The 20,031-nt window shown below is 44.8% G+C and overlaps 1 protein-coding gene across 3 annotated transcripts in view; it reads left to right on the top strand.

Annotated features, from left to right (window-relative positions):
- COL14A1 (collagen type XIV alpha 1 chain) overlaps positions 1-20,031 on the top strand; it is a 254,844-nt gene that overhangs the window by 162,034 nt on the left and 72,779 nt on the right. For all 3 annotated transcript variants that reach the window (XM_088450204.1, XM_088450206.1, XM_088450205.1), the window contains 7 exons: positions 598-636; positions 1,386-1,524; positions 4,305-4,447; positions 7,006-7,115; positions 10,532-10,690; positions 14,548-14,625; positions 17,923-18,009. In XM_088450204.1, the coding sequence (XP_088306330.1) occupies positions 598-636; positions 1,386-1,524; positions 4,305-4,447; positions 7,006-7,115; positions 10,532-10,690; positions 14,548-14,625; positions 17,923-18,009 (755 nt within the window). The remainder of the gene's footprint in view (positions 1-597; positions 637-1,385; positions 1,525-4,304; positions 4,448-7,005; positions 7,116-10,531; positions 10,691-14,547; positions 14,626-17,922; positions 18,010-20,031) is intronic.

A 20,031-nucleotide genomic window follows, 5' to 3' on the forward strand; every position in this document is an offset into this window, starting at 1 on the left:
TCACATTAGATTTCCGATCATCGGAATTGTGACCGCTCTACGTGCGTCTCAGGAACGGGCCCTTAGTGCAGATGCATTGTGTATAATAAAATGAACACACCACTTGACAGAACATACGCTGGGTTGCGGTGCAGTGATGTTGTGTATAAGGGTGAATATGAGAGTGTAGAGGGCGTGAGGGGATCCTGCGCACCATAGACTCTTTTATAACCGTACAATGAGCAGCGATGTGCTGTTCCCCACAGCAGCCAATCAGATATCAGCTTTTACCAATGTAGTGTAGTCAGACTAATGCAAGGTGATATCCGATTGGTTGCAGTAGGATCATTGCTATTTGCACCACTTTATGAAACAAGTCAGTTGTTTTGTTCAGCCTACAGACGGTCTCTGCCTGTCAATCACTTTGTGAATAAATGCTCACTGCAAGCAACAGCGGTAAAGAAACTTGACGCATGCGTAGAGCGACGCAGACGCAAGCTCAGGACACCGATAGTCGCTCATCTGCGTAATCATCAGCACAGCGTCCATCTTTGTATCAGGCCCATAATGTATTTGTGTCTGGTTGATTTGATGCTTATATACTTCTGCTTTTTCCAGCTTGTCCATGGGCGTACATTCAAGGCAACAGTGTATCAGGTAACATGTTCTATGTGTGGTCGATGCCTGATACTATTACTGCCAATTACAATAATTGTCTCCGCCCCTTTCTTTGTTACAGCACAGATGACTTTCTGCTCACTCTAAGGGGAAACGTATCAGACCTTCCAAAGAGTGAACATGTTGACAAAGTTGTTTATAGCAACCACCAATCAGCTTCTAGCTAGCATTTAATGATAGGTAGAAGCTGATTGGTTGCTACTGACAACGTCTATACTTGTCCTCTTCTTTACTATTTAGATGGTTTGATACATTTCCCCTTAAATAACCAAGATGTCTGTTCACCTTGAGAGAGAAAACAGCGTTGTCAAGTCAGAGGTTCCCAAACACGGTCCTCCAGGCTCCCCAACAGTTCAGGTTTTAGAGATATCAATGGTTGAACACAGGTGGTTAAATCAAATTGACGAGAGGTACTAATTAAGTCAGCTGTGTTCAACCATGGATATCTCTAAACCTGAACTGTTGGGGAGCCTTGAGGACCAGGTTTGGGAACCTCTGATACAGTGTATATATATTTAAAGTGACTCTTTGTAATGTTCTTCCCAGACAGATAGCATAAAATGCCGGCAGTGGGAGCAATCTCTCTGGCCAGAGGCACCTTTTTTATTCTGCGAGTTTCCCTGGCACGTTTACAAGTCACAGTTAGATCTGACATGTTATATGTTTGACATGATACAAATCAGGATTATGCGTGGGTTAATAATATCACTTTCAATGCACATTTCCAGGGTTTAAGATGATGGAAATGTTCGGCTTGGTGGATAAGGAATATGCAGCCACGGATGGGGTCTCCATGGAACCTGGAACCTTCAATAACTTCCCGTGTTATAGGATACACAAAGATGCATTGGTGTCGCAGCCTACCAAGTGAGTGCAACTCTAATGCCCAATTCTAGGAAAGGGGACATTGGGGGTATATTGAGTTGCAATAGAAATGAGTTACAATGTGTTACGCTGTTCCAGCCAATGCAATAACGAATACAGCTCCATAACCTGGTAAAGCCATGCAGAGTGTTAAAAATTTTTAGGTAGCAGAATAAATAGCAACACAAGCAAGACAGATATTAGTAATAACAACAGTATAAAGTTATATCAGTAAAGACAAGTAATGGACAACCCAGGGCCGAAACTAGGATTTTTGACACCCGGGTCAAGGCCATAATTTGGCGCCACCCAAAAAAATACAACATAGAGGACGAAAAGGGTGCATGGTTTTGTGACACAGTAATGCCCCTTATAACACTTTATACCACACATTATTGATCCTTATAACACATTATGCCACAGTAATGCCCCTCACAACACATTATGCCACAGTAATGCCCCTTATACATTAAGCCACAGTAATACCTCTTATACATTAAGCCACAATGCCCCTTATTCATTAAGCCACAGTAAAGCCCGTTATACATTAAGCCACAATGCCTCTTATTCATTATGCCACAGTAATGTCCCTTATACATTTATGCTACAGTAATGCCCTCTTTACATTATGCCACAGTAATGCCCCTCACAACACATTATGCCACAGTAATGCCCCTTATACATTAAGCCACAATGCCCCTTATTCATTAAGCCACAGTAATACCCCTTATACATTAAGCCACAATGCCTCTTATTCATTATACCACAGTAATGTCCCTTATACATTTATGCTACAGTAATGCCCTCTTTACATTATGCCACACTAAGGCCCTTTACACATTATGCCACAGTAAGGCTCCTTACACATTATGCCACAGTAATGCCCCTTACACATTATGCCACACTAAGGCCCCTTACACATTATGCCACAGTAAGGCCCCTTACACATTATGCCACAGTAATGTCCCTTACACATTATGTCACAGTAATGCCCCTTACACATTATGCCACAGTAAGGCCCCTTACACATTATGCCACAGTATGCCCCTTACACATTATGCCACAGTAAGGCCCCTTACACATTATGCCACAGTAAGGCCCCTTACACATTATGCCACAGTAATGCCCTTTACAAATTATGCCACACTAAGGCCCCTTACACATTATGTCACAGTAATGCCCCTTACACATTATGTCACAGTAATGCCCCTTACACATTATGCCACAGTAAGGCATCTTTTACATTAAGGCACAGTAAGGCCCCTTACACATTATGCCACAGTAATGCCCCTTACACATTATGCCACACTAAGGCCCCTTACACATTATGTCACAGTAATGCCCCTTACACATTATGCCACAGTAAGGCATCTTTTACATTAAGCCACAGTAAGGCCCCTTACACATTATGCCACAGTAATGCCCTTACACATTATGCCACAGTAAGGCCTCTTTTACATTAAGCCACAGTAAGGCCCCATCTCCCTTCTCTTACCTGCCAGTGCCGTGCGGTGGGTGAGCTCAGGGTGGTGCGGGACGTGGCTGCCACACACTGGGTAACGGTCAGTACTGCTGTCATTGTAAAGTGGCGCCTCTCCCGAACCAATTGGAGCTCATGGACTGGCAGCCTTTGCTGATTGGCTTGCGACCGGCACCACATTAGACTGATGGTGTCTCTGTGCTTATTAAGGCTGGGATGCGGCTCCAAACCCACAAGAGCAGCAACCTAGCCTCCCGGCAGCCTCTCCCGGCACCCCCTCAAGTCCGGCACCCAGGTCACGTGCCCCCTTAGCCCCCCCTCTAGTTGCGGCCCTGGAGAACCGACGGCCCTAACAGCCGTATGCGGCCATTGAAGCTTTCATTTGCAGTGGTGTTATCTGCTTTATGCCTTCTCAGTCCTATATTTTATTTCTGTTTAATGCCCCACCAAGCTTAACTCGTGCTCCTGCATTTATGTAATACGTGAGTGGGCAGGCTGAGGAATGTTGTAAGGCATGTTGGAGGGTAAAAGGTGTTTCAGGGTATATAGGTGTTTGAATAGCATTTGGGAGTCTTTTAGGTCACTGGTACAGAGCATGGGTATGGACCCATCACAATTTGTCAGGAAGTAATACAGGGAACATTCATAGTACACAGACAAATTTGTTGCTATGGGTTACTGCAGTTAGATTTTGGATTCTGTCACTGCCTTCTGCAGTTTATCAATGACATGTCTGTTTGGTTACTATGGGTTGCACCAGGGTCATTTGTCACCGTGTCACAGGTTGCACCATCCTATGGGTGGCAGAGATCAGGTCATTACCGCACTTCCAGGGCTCCAAGGTGCCTTTTGTCACCTCCCCAGTTGCTCCAGTCACCGGCTACTCACTACAGGAGCGAATATGAGAATGGCGGCATACAGAGGAGTGGGGACGGGACCTTACCTGGAGGCATCCTTCCTACCCTGCCCCTTCACCTCTCACAATTGGGGAAATGTATCAAGCCATGGAGAAGTTGCCTAATGCAACCAATCAGCTTCTGTCATTTATCTAGCACAGTCTTTGAAATGACAGACGCTAATTGGTTGGTACTTTATCTCTCTCCAAGGCTTGATACATCTCCTCCCATGTGAGTTACCACACTCACTCCTGCAGTGAGCAGCTGGTGACTGCAATGGGTGGAATACCCCTGATGACAGCACCGTTTGTACGTATGTATCATTTTTCATCCATGTCCTCCCCGTGGCCCAGTATTAAGTTCTCTATACAAGGCTCCAACACTAATGATGTTCTTCTCATTGTCAGACACATTCACCCGGAGGGTCTCCCTTCAGATTACACTGTGTCATTCCTCTTCCGAATCCTTCCCGACACTCCCAAGGAACCATTTGCACTCTGGGAAATCCTAAATAAAGAATATGAACCATTGGTCGGCGTAATACTGGACAGTATGTTGTTACCATTTTTACCTTTACATTTGTTAGTGTGGATCATTAGGTCATGTGTTACATTTCTATAAGCCATCAAAAATTAAAGCAAATTAATTAAAGGTGAAACAATGTAAAGACTTAAAGGGGGAGATGTTTCAAACCTCCTGGAGAGCAACCAGATAAGGTTCTAGCTATCATTTACTATAATGCACTAGATCAGTGGTTCTCAAACTCTGTCCTCGGGATCCCACACAGTTCACTTTTTCCAGGTCACCCAGCAGGTGCACAGGTGTATTCATTATTTGCTGACACATTTTAAAAGATCCACAGGGGGAGCTAATTGTTTGCACGTGTTAGGAGACCTGGAAAACATGCACTGTTTGGGGTCCTGAGTACCGAGTTTGAGAACCTGTGCACTAGTATAAATGATAGCCAGAAGTTGATTGATTGCTTTAGTCAAATTCTCCTCTTGTCATCTCTAGAAGGTCTGAGACATCTCCATAATAGGTGTATTTATCAATCTTTTTCTTTTACTAAAATAATGTGAAAACAGGTTTTATCACACCCTTTTCAGATTATTTTAGTATCACTGAAATGTATGAAAGGGTAGTTGGAGTAGAATTCTCAAAATCCTCCTCCAAGCCCTTAAAATAGCATTATTTTAGTAAGTAGATTGAATTTTCCATGCTTGTAATGTGAAATGTGATCCTCTCAAACTTACTAAATTAAAATTGTAAAAAAATACCAGGGGGGGGGGGAAGCGTTCTGCAGAATTCCCTCAATTTTCTCTAGTACTGCTCAACCTTCCCTGCCTGCTGACAGGGAGAGCAGAGCTCAGACTAGGTTTCTGTGATCAGCCATGTGTGTCTGATAGACCACTGGCTGATCACAGTAAAAAAAAAAATAGTTAAAAAAAGAAAGAAAGAAAAAAGACGTACCTCCATGGTACAGTGGCCCTGATTCAGAGCCGGACGCTCTGACAGAGCGCTCGCTCTGAATCAGGGCTGTCCCTCTTTTTTTTAGAGCGGCCTCCTGGCCGCTCGCATAGCTGTGGGTTACTACCCACAGCTATAGCGAGTGGCCAAAAAGATGGTCGCGATGGTCAAGACCATCGCGACCATCGTGCTTGCGATGAAATCCTTGTGGTAGGGTCTTGTTGCCGAAAGCCGTGGAGTGCTTTTGGCTCTGACAGTGGGGCCGGCCCCAGATGGTAGGCGTTCCCATGGGAAAGCCTCCATCTGGGCAGCCATGCCCCCGGCATGCCCACCAAAGGGGGCGTGCTGTCAATCACCATCGACAGCACGCCCCCTTTGTAGTGAGACCCGGAGCGACGGCTTGCCGTCGCTATCCGGGTCTCGCGCATGCGCACGACGGAGCCGCATGCGCACTTGGCCAACATCAACCCGCTTGCGAGCGCTCAGCACTCGCGAACGGGTCTGAATTAGGTCCAGTGATCGGTTATCCGGTGAGGTGCTCCGGTCATCTCATTGCTGTGCTGTGCCCCAGTCACCTGATCTGCTGTGAGGTCCCGGCCGGCATCTCACTTTACAGTACAGATCAGATGACAGAGCACATGGGAGGAGCAGAGCCAACGATAAATGACGCATCACCGAGGAACTCACCGGATGAAGGTAAGCGCGAATAGGGGGGGGTTAGCTGGCGGTGCATGCGCAGTCACATTCTCAGGTTGTTTTTTTGTGAAAAATTCCTTCAGAAGTGCGGAGGGGATTCGCAGGGACAGAGCTCTCTCGAAAGTTCTGTCCCTGCATGCAATATTTGTTTCATCCTTGCGATGAATTCAAATATCGCAATGTGAATTTGGCCAATTTTAAGGATAATGCATTTTAATTACATTGTTTTGGAATTAAGGGCCTGATTCAGACCCGCTCGCAAGTGGCCCAGTGCGCACGCGCGGTGTGTGCAATGTGCGTGTGCGAGCCCCATAGCGAGTGAGACCTTCACTCGCTCCGGAGCTCATAGCAAAACGGGGCGGCTGTCAATGTTGATCAACAGCTCGCCTCATTTTGTAGGCGGGTAGGGGGGGTGGCTGAACAAACGGAGGCGTTCCCGAAGGAACGCCTGCCGATTGTGGGCGTCCCTACTGACATCACTCGTTATGTCAGTAGTGGACTTCCGGCTCTATTAGAGCTGGAAGTCCACTTGGCATTGCGAGTGCTGAGACCCTCCCTTAGGGTCTCCTCGCAATGCTGATGGTCGTGATAATCGCAACCATCTCCTGCCCACTCGCACAAGCTGTTGTTGGGCACCCACAGCTTAGCGAGCGGACAGGAAAACAATTAAAATAAATACTCCCCGCCCTGATTCAGAGCGTGCGCTCGCAAATAGCGAGCGGCTCTCAATCAGGCCCTAATTTTGTGAGTGCTAAAACAAATCCGTTTTGTTGCCAATATTGCGCTCAATGTTCCTCTGTTGTTGTTCTTTTGTAATTGTTACAGTATATATATGTAAAATACATATTGTCAGCTATCTCTCTGTCTATACAGGTGTGTGTACATCTGTTTCTACACTACTTTATTTCCTGCTCATATATTAATATTAAACTGTTTTCTGCGCAGATAATGGGAAAACGTTAACGTATTTCAATTACGACTATAAGGGACAGTTTCAAACAATCACATTTGAAGGGCCTGACGTTAAGAAGATCTATCACGGCAGTTTTCACAAGGTTAGTTACTAATCTATTGTACAATTTCAACATTATTAAAGCACAACAGCAACAAGAACTGTATGGCCTAATTGAAAAAGCTACAGCGAAACGCGCTTTGGCGTTAGCTGTGACTGTTTAAGAAAGTGCCCTGATCATCATTAACATATGCTGTAATAGAGATACATGGGTCTATTCAGCAAGAGTGACAATGTTGCCTAGAATATTATCGGCAACATCGTCACGATTTTTTATCAATTATGATAATTTATTGCGGTAACACGCTGTCCCTGCGATATACCAGAAGGCATTGTTATCGGGATTCCCGAAAACAATACCTTCTGTTTGTACTTCTGCACATGCTCAGTCGTGCGCTTCGGAATAGTCTCCGTCTCTGCTTGTGGTGACCGCCGACGGGGTAAGTACAGCTCCAGCCTGTCCAAAGTGATTGACATGTGTATACAGGCTTTATACTAGCCTGTATACATGTATATTTATGTGCTTTTATTTTTAACATTTATATATAAATGTTAAATATAATCACACATAAAGACACTATTAGGGGTATTCAATATGGGTGCGATGACATCGATTTTTGCGTTAATATCGCACTTTTTAACGTTTTTGCGTTAATATCATTTGTTTTACTTTTACACCCTATTCAATTTCAAAGACTTATCGCAGTTTTGAAAAGTCTTTGATAAAAAACGGGGATAACTTTTCACCATTGAATAGGTGTCGAAAAAAAGTGCAGAATTGGGGTTTAGGGGTGCAGGCTTAAAAAAAATAGTCTGCACCCCTGAGATTGACATTTAAAACAGAACTGTGTCAAAAAAAGTTTTTTAAAAAATAGGGACACCCCAAAAAATTTATGTAAAAATTGGGGTGCAAAAAAAAAAAATGGGAAAAAATTGTTAAACAATAGGGAAATAGGTTCAGGGCTATTCTGCAAGTATTTGCTAGAATAGATTATTAGCGGCAGATGTTTTCTAGAATAGAATTATAGCGGCAGGTGCACAAATGCAGAATTTTCAAAAACTTACTTTAGGGACATCAAAATATGTTAGTACCCATTTTCATGTACCCCAAATTTGATGGGACCACTTAAAAAAACGAAAAAAATAACCTAAGTGCTCTTCTGCATTACTTCTTCAATGTCGGGAAAAAAACACCTGCTGCGGCTATTTAAAGCCCCGACTTTCAATTAAAGGCTAAAACGGGGGTACCCATAGTGTTCCCCCATGTTTTTACTACTTTAGGGGGGTCTTACAATTATTTTAAGGAAAAATTTGTAACTTTACGCAAATCCAACTTCGCAGTTTCCCGTTTTCGTTAATTTGATATTGAATACGGGGATAAACGGGAGCGCGCACCATACCTTTACGCAGAATAAAAAACTCTGATATGAAACGTTAACTTCGCCAGGGAAGTTAACCTTTCATATTGAATACCCCTCTATGAATAAATTAAACACATGCAATGTATGCTGATTCTTATTTAAGATACATTTGTTTCAGAATCTTCCTGTAGAACTGAATATGAGATATTTTGTATCAACTGGACTGCTGCTCGAATACACATTATCTGTGGAGATAATTATAACATGCCTATATTGCCTTTAAAAACTGTTACCCTCAGATAACTGTCATATATGAACAGAAGTAACAAACTGAGGACCTGATTCAGAGCCGGACGCTATTTGCGCTAGCTCGTTCAGAAAAAGGGGCCGGCTATTTAAATTGAGCGCTTGCTCTTTGCGGTCTGTTGACGCCTCTATGTCTGAGCGAGCGAACGAAACATGCCCTCGCTATTTTGTAAAGACGCCCCCTGGCCATTCGCATCCTACGTCATCTCCGCTATTTATTAGATTAATCAAGTACATCGAAAGGCGTCTGAACTGCTCGCAGTGCTTGTGGTTGGATTTTCCTTCCGCAATCATTTGAACAGTTCTGGCTAAGAGACAAACAAGTGACGCGGCCGATGACGCTGCTTTGTTAATTATGCACACCCTTAAAATGCCCGTTTTGACCGTTTGGCACGCCTGCGTTCGGATCTCCACTCCCCGTTTTCAAGCACCTTCCCCTGTTACCACCCACATACGCCTCATTCTGCCACTCAAATTAGCAGCCCCTCGCTATTTTGCGAACACACGATTTCTGACCGCACTGACTGGTTGGCGCATGCGCATTACGACCCATACGCATGCGCAGATGTGCGAACATCGCTCGGAGCGAACGAGCGGCCGCTTACGAGCGGCTCTGAATCAGGCCCTGAGTGCAGCAGAAGAATAATACAGTGGGACACAGAGACTAGTCACAGCCTTTATTTTATACTTTCCCCACTGATCTAGAATTTTATTTAGCTGATTTTAATATAATTGTTTTTTAACGAATACCAAATAAAGGTTACGTTTTATAATAATGTTGTGCCTATGCGAAATCAGGACCTGATTCAGACCCGCTCGCTCTGAGCGATTTTCCCCCATCTGCGCATGCATATAATTCGCAGTGCATGTGCGCAAGCCATTCGTTGCGATCTGATTTTGGTTGCTCGTAAGCCACTATCAGGTCGCTGCTTTGAGTGACAGATAGCGCCGTTTGTGGGTGGTAACAGGGGAAGGGGGAGTGGATGTGCGAACGCAGGCGTGTCAGGCCGCCAAAATGCCGTTTAAAGGGCATGCATAATTAGCAAAGTAGCGTCATGGTACACGTCACCTGCATGTATTTCACCCAGCGCTGATCGCTGTGCTTGCGGCATGCTAAGGCAGCCCCAAGCTCCGATGGCTCACGATGGTCCCGTTTAATCCTTCATTTCCCGGAGATGACGTGTGTTGCCAGTGGCAAGGGGGCGTCTTCATACACTTGCGAGCACACTTTGCCGTAGCTTGCTAAAACATATAGTGGGCGCCCTTACGCGACACAGTGGGAGCACTTCATTTAAATAACCGGTCCCTTTTTGCCAGCGAGCGACCGCAACTTGCGAGTGGGTCTGAATGAGCTCCTCAGTGCACTCCATTATAAGGACTACTGTTTCAATGTTTGTAATAATTATTGCTATAATTCCTGGAGTAGCACCCCCAAATCAATACCTATATATGGCATTTTAAATGCATTAATATGGGGTATATTGCATAGGATTTTGCTAATGTTTCCATTTTGGTGCGACCTTCCATTTGTGTCGATATATAAACATTGTAATTGTATACCGCCACCGCTGCTAAAACTGTGTGGCCGCTGAGAAAGTGTTAGATCAGCGCAATAATTATTTTGAGGTCGGTTTTGTCCACAAACTCCTACCACACTTTATATGACTGTTCTGTCTGCCTGTATGTACTATGACATATGTAGCAGAAATAACCAAAGCAAAACATAAACTATCAATAGGAAGCATCCAAATAGTTAGTAATTGTCGTAATTGAACTTTGTTTTCTTTTGCAGATACACATAGTAATTACCAAGACGACTTCTAAACTAATCATCGATTGCAAACTAGTAGCGGAAAAGCCAATAAATGCAGCCGGGAATATCACAGTCGATGGTTTGGAAGTGCTGGGAAGGATGGTCCGTTCCCGGGGACCAAAAGACAACTCTGCTCCCGTAAGTGGAAACAGTAAGACAATCAGCTATCGTAAAGTCCCAGGAAGCACAATGTGCCATTCATAGGCCAACCCACTCAATGCATTCCTGCGGTGTGTGTTATCCTGTTAGGCAATACATTTACATTTATTAGATTATTCTATTGTCTGGCCGCAGAATGGAGATAATGTGCTAACGCAACCACAGCTTACACACAAGACATAAATATGATATAATAGGTTATTGGAGATAGGCTTACAACAGACGAGAGCCTTGTACGTCATGGTCTGTATGTTAATATATCTACCCCACTCACAATGGAGGGGGATGTGGGAGAACTGGCCAGGTGGCTCTATTCCAACCAGAACTGGCAGCGTGGCCCTGGAGTTAAAGGACGCCATTGTTTATTAGACGGACAGGAAGTCTTGTGTTTTTGTGAACGTGTTGATGTTTTATTAGTTTACTAAGCTGCCCACTTAGTGAAAAATGTCCATCTAGTCAGAATAGATGTTATTGAAAGATTAAGATAGAACTATACATGTTTATTAGTTATATTAGGTATGCAGTCATGTCGACATGGTCAAAAATGTAGACCGTGAAAATGTCGACATTGCCATAATGTCGACTTCGTGAATGTTGACAGGCACAATGTCGACTGCCCATGTTAATGTTAGGTCTAGAGGTAGGATTAGAGTTAGACTGCAGTTAGGGTTGGGTTTAGTTTTAGGGCTAGGCTGCGGTTAGGGTTTGGCCGCGGTTAGGGTTAGGCTGTGGCTCAGGTCAGAGCTAGGCTGCAGTTAAGGTTAGGTTTAGGGTCAGAGTTAGGCTGCGGTTAGTGTTAGGCTGCAGTTAGTTTAGGTTTAGGGTCACGACTAGGCTGCGGTTAGGGTTCAGCTGCGGTAAAGGTTAGGGTTAGGCTGCGATTAGGGTTAGGCTGCAGTTAAGGTTAGGTTTAGGGTTAGGCTGCGGTTACGGTTAGGCTGCATTTAGGGTTAGTTAAGGTTGCAGTTAAGGGTGCAGTTAAGGTTTAGGGTTAGGGTTATGCAGTTATGGTTAGGTTTAGAGTCAGGGCTAGGCTGCGATTAGGGTTAAGCTCTGGTAAAGGTTAGGTTAGGCTGCGATTAGGGTTAGGCTGCAGTTAATGTTAGTTTTAGGATTAAGCTGCGGTAAAGGTTAGGCTTAGGCTGCGCTTAGGGTTAGGCTGCAGTTAAGGTTAAGTTTAGGGTTAGGCTGCGGTTAAGGTTAGGGTGCAGTTAGGTTATGCTGCAATTAGGGTTAGTCTGCAGTTATGGTTAGGGTTAGGCTGCGGTTAGGGTTAGTCTGCAGTTATGGTTAGGTTTAGGGTTATGCTTCAGTTAGGGTTAGTATGCAGTTATGGTTAGGTTTAGGGCTAGGGTTAGGCTGCAGTTAGGTTATGCGGCAGTTAGAGTTAGTCTGCAGTTATGGTTAGGGTCAGGGCTTGGCTGCGGTTAAGGTTTGGTTTAGGGTTAGGCTGTGGTTACAGTTAGGCTGCGGTTAGGTTATGCTGCAGTTAGGGTTAGTCTGCAGTTATGGTTACGTTTAGGGTTAGTCTGCGGTTAGGGTTAGTCTGCAGTTATGGTTAGGTTTAGGGTTAGTGTTAGGCTGCAGTTAGGGTTAGTCTGCAGTTATGGTTAGGTTTAGGGTTAGGGTTATGCTGCGGTTAGGGTTAGTCTGCAGTTATGGTTAGGTTTCGGGTTAGGGTTAGGCTGCGGTTAGGTTATGCTGCAGTTAGGGTTAGTCTGCAGTTATGGTTAAGGTTAGGGTTAGGCTGCGGTTAGGTTATTCTGCAGTTAGGGTTAGTCTGCAGTTATGGGTAGGTTTAGGGTTAGGGTTAGGCTGCAGTTAGGGTTAGTCTGCAGTTATGGTTAGGGTTAGGCTGCGGTTAGGTTATGCTGCAGTTAGGGTTAGTCTGCAGTTATGGTTAGGTTTAGGGTTAGGGCTAGGCTTCGGCTAAGGTTAGGTTTAGGGTTAGGCTGCGGTTATGGTTAGGCTGCGGTTAGGTTATGCTGCAGTTAGGGTTAGTCTGCAGTTATGGTTAGGTTTAGCGTTAGGGTTAGGCTGCGATTAGGGTTAGGCTGCGGTTAAGGTTAGGTTTAATGTTAGGCTGCGGTTAGGGTTAGTCTGCAGTTATGGTTAGGTTTAGGGTTAGGGTTAGGCTGCGGTTAGGTTAGTCTGCAGTTATGGTTAGGGTTAGGGTTAGGCTGCAGTTAGGGTTAATCTGCAGTTATGGTTAGGTTTAGGGTTAGGGCTAGGCTGCGGTTAAGGTTAGCCTGCAGTTATGGTTAGGTTTAGGGTTAGGCTGCGGTTAGGTTATGCTGCAGTTATGGTTAGGTTTAGGGTTAGGGCCAGGCTGCAGTTAAGGTTAGGTTTAGGGTTAGGCTGCAGTTAGGGTTAGGGTTAGGCTGCAGTTAGGGTTAGTCTGCAGTTTTGGTTAGGTTTAGGGTTAGGGCTAGGCTGCAGTTATGGTTAGGTTTTATTGTTAGGGCTAGGCTGCGGTTATGGTTAGGCTGCGACTAGGGTCAGGGTAAGGATAGGGTTATGCCTTCTGTCATCATGCACAATGTCATTATGTCACAGATCGACAAAATGTCCTTGTGGACATTCTGAGTGTCGACATTTTGTACCTCACCCATATAGTATTAATATTCTACATTCAGATAGAAGACATTTTGCTTCACCCGTGGTTTACGCTAACATTATCAGACTATTTTAAACACTTATTATTAGACTATTTAAAAAACACAATAAAGCGTCACCAGAAGCGCACCCTGCAAATAGGTGTGGCTTCATTTGTCCAGATTGTTACAGGTAAGTTGGGAGGCAGGGTAGAATAAGTGTTATAGTCCATCAACCAACCAGACTCTAGCCTTCATATATCTGACTATACTGGACTGATAACATCTGATCACTGATTGGCTGCTACGAGATATAGCACAGCATCATATTACTATATATATGCCATTGAGTAATTTATGATTAAATTAGATGTGTAGGTGCTAAGGGTGCCGGGTAAGGGGGAAAGAGAACCAGAATTATATCCCACTCACCTTGTGCTTTGTCCTGAATATATATCTTATCAGGACTGATGGAGTATAATCAGTCAGGTGTGAGCTAAAAGGTGCAATAATTAATGTATTGTGATTACTTTCCTCTGGAAAAAACAATTAATTGAAAAAGGTTCACAAACATAATAAAAGCAATTCCAGGGATCCCTGAGAATATGTCGGCAGTGTCGGACGGGTTATGGCTCTGTCTGTGTCAAATGTCTCTTAAATAATTAAAAATAATTTGGGGTAGATGTATGAAGCAATGAAGAGAGTGGAGAAGTGTGACAGTGGAGACGTTGCCCATGGCAACCAGCTCCTACCTATCATTTTATAGCATTTTCTTGATAAATGCATCCTTGAAGCTGATTTGTTGCCATGGGCAACTTCTCCACTATATTCACTGCTTCATACATTTACCCGTAACAACGATTTGCATCAACAGCTTTATTCAGTTAATCAAAATAAACAACACAGACAATTAAACATAACTACCGTAACTAGGAATCAGACTGGTAATGACCGATGTCACCTTACTGCAGTGACCGGTTCACTTGTAACTGATACCTTGGGGCTCAGCCCCTGCTCTGCTCTACATCAACAAACAATTCATGAGATTCTATGGGGGAAAACATTCGGAGGACTTGACCTGGCCCGAGGGCCTCCAGCTGCGGTCGCCATCACTACTCTCATTGCAATTCATTCATACATTAATAGTATTATTATTATAATATCACATTTTACTTTTGGGGATCAGTACAGTAACTAAACGAGGCTTGATGTATAATTGACATATATATGTTTATTTTTCAGTTCCAGCTCCAGATGTTTGACATCGTCTGTGCGTCTTCTTGGGCCAGTAAAGATAAGTGCTGCGAACTCCCAGCTTTGGTGAGAACCGGAAAGCGCTTACTTGTAATGTAACACTGTGATATGAAGGGGCCACTGGGAATAGCAGTGCGCAGCTAGGGGTGATCAGTCTGCCTTCCCACCACCTCACTCCCCCCACTGATATATGGACCTCATTCAGAGCCGGACGCTATTTGCGCTCGTTCGTTCAGAAAAAAGGGGTGGCTATTCAAATGAACCGTTCGCTCTTTGCGGTCTGTTCACGCCTCTAGGTCTGAACGAGCGAACAAAACTTGCGGTCGTTTTTTGGAAAACTACGCCCCCTGGCCGCTCGCATCCTACGTCATGTCCGCTATTTATTAGATTAATCGAGTACATCGACCAGCGTATGAACTGCTCGTTATTCTTGTGGTTGGTTTTTCCTACCGCAATCTTGCGAGCAGTTCTGACTATAAAATAACCCAGTGACATGGTCAATGACGCTGCTGTATTAATTATGCACACCCATAAAACGCCCGTTTTGACCTTTAAGCACGCCTGCGTTCGGATCTCCACTCCCCGTTTTCAAGCACCTTCCCCTGTTACCACCCACATACGCCTCCTCCTGTCACTCAAAATAGCAGGCATTCGCTATTTAGCGAACAAACGATTTTCGGCCGCACTGACTGGTTCGCGCATGCGTATTACGATCCGTACGCATGCGTAGTTGGGCAAACATCACTCGGAACGAACGAGCGGCTGCTTACGAGCGGCTCTGAATCAGGCCCTATATCCGTTTATTAATAGGGTATGAGGGAAGCTCTCAAGGGGCCAAATGTAATAGGGCGAGAGATTAGAGAATGTGAGTTTAGCAGTAATCTCTCACACTTTTTAAACTCGCCCAATGTAATAGAGTCCGAGAACATGCAAACTAGACTTAAAAAACTCTCACGATTTAAACTCTCATCCAGATGTTTTTTCCCAAGGGCGGTATTCAATTAGTTTCGCACCCTCGATAAAGATTTGCATGCCGGACTTTTCGCCTACATCGCGTATGTTAGCAGCGGAAACTTATCGTGTGCGTATCCGCTATTCGCCCTATTCAATTAAAAAAAATGCAGAAACAGCGACATGCGAAGTCAGAACAGGTGGAAAGTGGTGTCAGAATCGGGGAAATCAGCCTGTACCCCCCAATGTAGTAGTGCCCGATTAGCCCTAATAAAACTGTTTGGGGTACTTAAGGGTGGTACAATTGCCTCTAATTAGCGTATTTGCACAAGTGGTGAAGAATGGCATAAAGCAGTATTTTTTGGAGAAAATAAGTAATCCTGGCAAATTTGGGGTACCTGAAAATGGGTGCAAGCGTCTTTTAATGTCTCTAGAGTGAAGTATTAATAAAAGTTAAATTCCTCCCTCATAAAAGCACCTGCAATCCCAAAAACACTTAGCCCCTTCTTAGAGCACCCGCAGAACCTTATTTCACTAGTTTGCTAATTTGTCCCCCCACTTTGTGCTTTTTTGCCCCCAAATTCAAAGTGCTTTTTTGGGGTGTTCTTTGCTTTTTTCTTGTAATTTTTTGATGCAGGTATATCTTTTGGGGGGCTGTCCCAAGGGTTCTGATTGGTTTCCCCACCTTTGCAGCCCCAAAATTAAAATTTTGCACTTCACTTCTGCTATTCAGAGGTGAATCTTTTTTGCCTGTTACATTGCATTGACTTTCCGCATACGCGAAGAGCGGATGGGATTGAATACGGAAATAAGTTTCCGACAAGTGAAAAGATGCAATCGGCGATACGTTTTCGTGGACCTCGGCTTTTCGCTTCTAATTGAATATGGCAATTTGAAGATAAAACGCGACCAATGTGAGAGGTTACTGCTAAACTGTCACATTTTTGAAACCCTCACCCTATTACATTTGGCCCTTGGAGAGAGATAAAGTGAAGTTTCCCCAAGCAACCAATCAGCTTCTGTCATTTATATAGCACAGTCTATAGAATGGCAGTTAGAAGCTGATTGGTTGATTTGGGCCACTTCTCCACTTTATCCCTCTCCAAGGCTTGATACATCTCCCCTATTAAGAGGTGAATGAGGAACAGTTACCATACCGGTATAAGTAAGTGTGTCTTCGGGCACAGCTATGTATGTGTGTGCCAGTCCGTACATTACATTAATGTATGTGAGGGGCCGATGTTATTCGATGTTCCTGATGTGTACGCCATACTGCAAAGTATTACGTATGTGATATTGCCGGCAGTGGGCGTCTGTCTATGCCAGCTGCGCGATGGCTTTGCGATTGCAATCATTAACATATTTTTGCAGCAGGCCTGCGTGCTTAATCGCAACCGCGATCACAATAGCGATCCGTGCTGAGGATATAGGAAGACGTCATCCTCATGGATCCTTCCTGCTTGGTGGGAAAAATGCTGGCTGACGGTAACTGTGTAACGGCCTGTAGATAATCGCTCGTCATAATCTGAGTGCTCCCCCAATAGATTATGAGTTGCGCACCTGTGTGTGAGCAGAGGTATTTAGCGATTTATTTTTTTTCTGTAAACTGCGCATGCGCCGCACCATGTACAGGCATACACTCCTTGGTGGAGCCTTTATGTGTTGCTGGTTCTGTCTGTCCATGGAATGGGTGCTTTTGGGTGTCAATTGGGCGGCCACCTTGCAAACTCACGCAAGGTATCTGTTTCATGGGAGTGATGTGGGCGTGACATAGTCATGATGTGGGTGTGACATGGGCGTGTAGCCAGACTCCTTACAAAATTGCGCGTATGTCATTGGAGTCAGTACGCCTGGAGCAGGTGTAAGCGCCGATAGTAATGATGACTGTCACAGCCTGAGAGGAATAAAACAGTGGGCGGTGCGACCATACTCATGACGCCATCCACACTTGCTGTCACTATGTGAGCAGCTGAGAACCGGGCCAATGATTCTTAATTAGATGAATTGTAAGACAGAAATCTATATATGCACTATGTACAGGCTATATATGTGCCAGCTGAGCGTTCAGCATCATCATCGCCCTTTCTACGCTATAATATAATATAAATGACTGTTAATTACTATATTTATAATGGAGCCATGGGATTCCGTGGGGACTTCTAATATCCCCATACAGCAGGGTGGTAACTTTTCTGTTATATATATATATATATATAATATGTTATATTCGGCATGATGGGCCTGATTTAGAGTCACCATCGCAAGATGCTGCAAGTGGGCGTCTCAGTATTAAGACTCAGCCGCGTATTCGTGCGGCACTGGATCAGACCCTATATTGCAATGACTTTTTGTTCTACGCGGTTTCCACTGCTATTTCTTCAAAGAGACATTTCTATTTTTTTTTTTTTTCAGAGAGACGAAGCAACCTGCTCCCCTCTTCCAAATTCCTGCTCGTGCACTGAGGAAAGTAAAGGAGTCCCCGGGCCCCCAGGTTCTCCGGTATGAAGCATCACTGACTGTGCTGTGACATGCAGCAGCTCACACTGTTAGGACTTGTTTTAACGCTGGAGTTACCTCAGATTATGCAACAGGCGGGATGATTGAGGGACGTTCTCTGTCTCATACAAAATCAGAGTTGTCCACCTCAATGATAGACAACTCGTGCGGAAACTAATATGACACAATATATTCATTTACATTTCTTAGAAGGAAAATTTGCACTATCCACAGTACAAAATAAGCCAATTACCCCCCAGGCCTCTGTTATCTGAGATATTAACAGAGATTCCCTCAGCGCTACCGAAATATCAGCCTACTGCAATACTGCAGCCGAATTGGGCATGCAGTCTGAGATGGCGGTATATTTGACCGGAAAGGCACCCATGATGCCTGATCCCTAATTGGGCCACCTATGTTCGGCCCATGTATGGCCATTTTTAGTATTGGAATGATTAATGAGTGCCAATCCCTTACACACAGTAGAGGGAGCCATTTTGTGGGTTGAGTAGTCATGGGAACAAGGAACGAGTGACATCACTGAGACACGAGGCTGAATATTGATCTGTTTGGACTAGGTTACTAATACTTACATCTAGATCCTGGTATATAGAGATTCTACTTTGTCTTAAAGGGAATACTCCAAAAGTAATGTTTAACTTACATATCTGTGCCACAAGTGAAGAGTGACCTTTTGTAATTTATATAAATTATTGTAGCATTACCAATTTTAAAGCTATTTATCCGTGTACTCCATTGGAAGGATTCCATAGACTGCGGCCGCTTCAACATCAGGTCATGGATTTTACTGAAACCTTTACCACGTATTTCACAAAAGTAACTTTTCAAAGAGTAATGAACCATCATTCTGCAGCTAATACAGTAAATCATCTTTTGAAGGGAAAAGCTGACAACACAGAATGAAATAAGTGCTAGTAACAAGCAGATGTTCTAAAAGCACCAGGTGCGTTAGTCGGCCTGACACGTCAGCTTATCCTTCATAGATTATTAGCAATTTCACAGATTGTCATACTGTATGCACATTTACATGCTGCTAAGTCCTCCTTTGTGCACTCATTACATATAGGGGAGGGGGCAGTTATGAAGTCTGGTGTACAGGTTAAAGTATTTGTATCATTATGCTGGCACCCCAACTGTCAGTGTGCCATTGTCCTGGCACCTCAACAGTCAGTCTGCCACTGTCCTGGGACCTCAACAGTCAGTCTGCCACTGTCCTGGGACCCCAAGTGTCAGTGTGCTATTGTCCTGGGACCCCAGCTGTCAGTGTGCCATTGTCCTGGGCCCCAAGTGTCAGTGTGCCATTCTCCTGGGACCCCAGCTGTCAGTGTGCCATTGTCCTGGGACCCCAGCTGTCAGTGTGTCATTGTCCTGGGACCCCAGCTGTCAGTGTGTCATTGTCCTGGGACCCCAAATGTCAGTGTGCCATGGTCCTGGGACCCCAGCTGTCAATGTGCCATTGTACTGGTCCTCAAGTGTCAGTGTGCCATTGTCCAGGGCCCCAAGTGTCAGTGTGCCATTGTCTCCTGGGACCCAGCTGTCAGTGTGCCATTGTCTCCTGGGACCCAGCTGTCAGTGTGCCATTGTCCTGGGACCCCAGCTGTCAGTGTGCCATTTTCCTGGGCCCCAAGTGTCAGTGTGCCATTGTACAGGGCTCCAAGTGTCAGTGTGCCATTGTCCTGGGCCCCAAGTGTCAATGTGCCATTGTCTTGGGTCCCAAGTGTCAGTGTGCTATTGTCCTAGGACCTCAGCTGTCAGTGTGCCATTGTCCAGGTCCCCAAGTGTCAGTGTGCCATTGTCCTGGACCCCAAGTATGTGTGCCATTGTCCTGGGCCCCAAGTGTCAGTGTGCCATTGTCCTGGGACCCCAGCTGTCAGTGTGCCATTGTCCTGGGCCCCAAGTGTGCCATTGTCCTGGGCCCCAAGCATCAGTGTGCCATTGTCCAAGGCCCCAAGTGTCAGTGTGCCATTGTCCTGGGACCCCAGCTGTCAATGTGCCATTGTACTG

This window comes from Taudactylus pleione, unplaced genomic scaffold (assembly GCF_031769625.1).
Source record: "Taudactylus pleione unplaced genomic scaffold, aTauple2 ptg000510l, whole genome shotgun sequence".
NCBI classification, from domain to species: domain Eukaryota; kingdom Metazoa; phylum Chordata; class Amphibia; order Anura; family Myobatrachidae; genus Taudactylus; species Taudactylus pleione.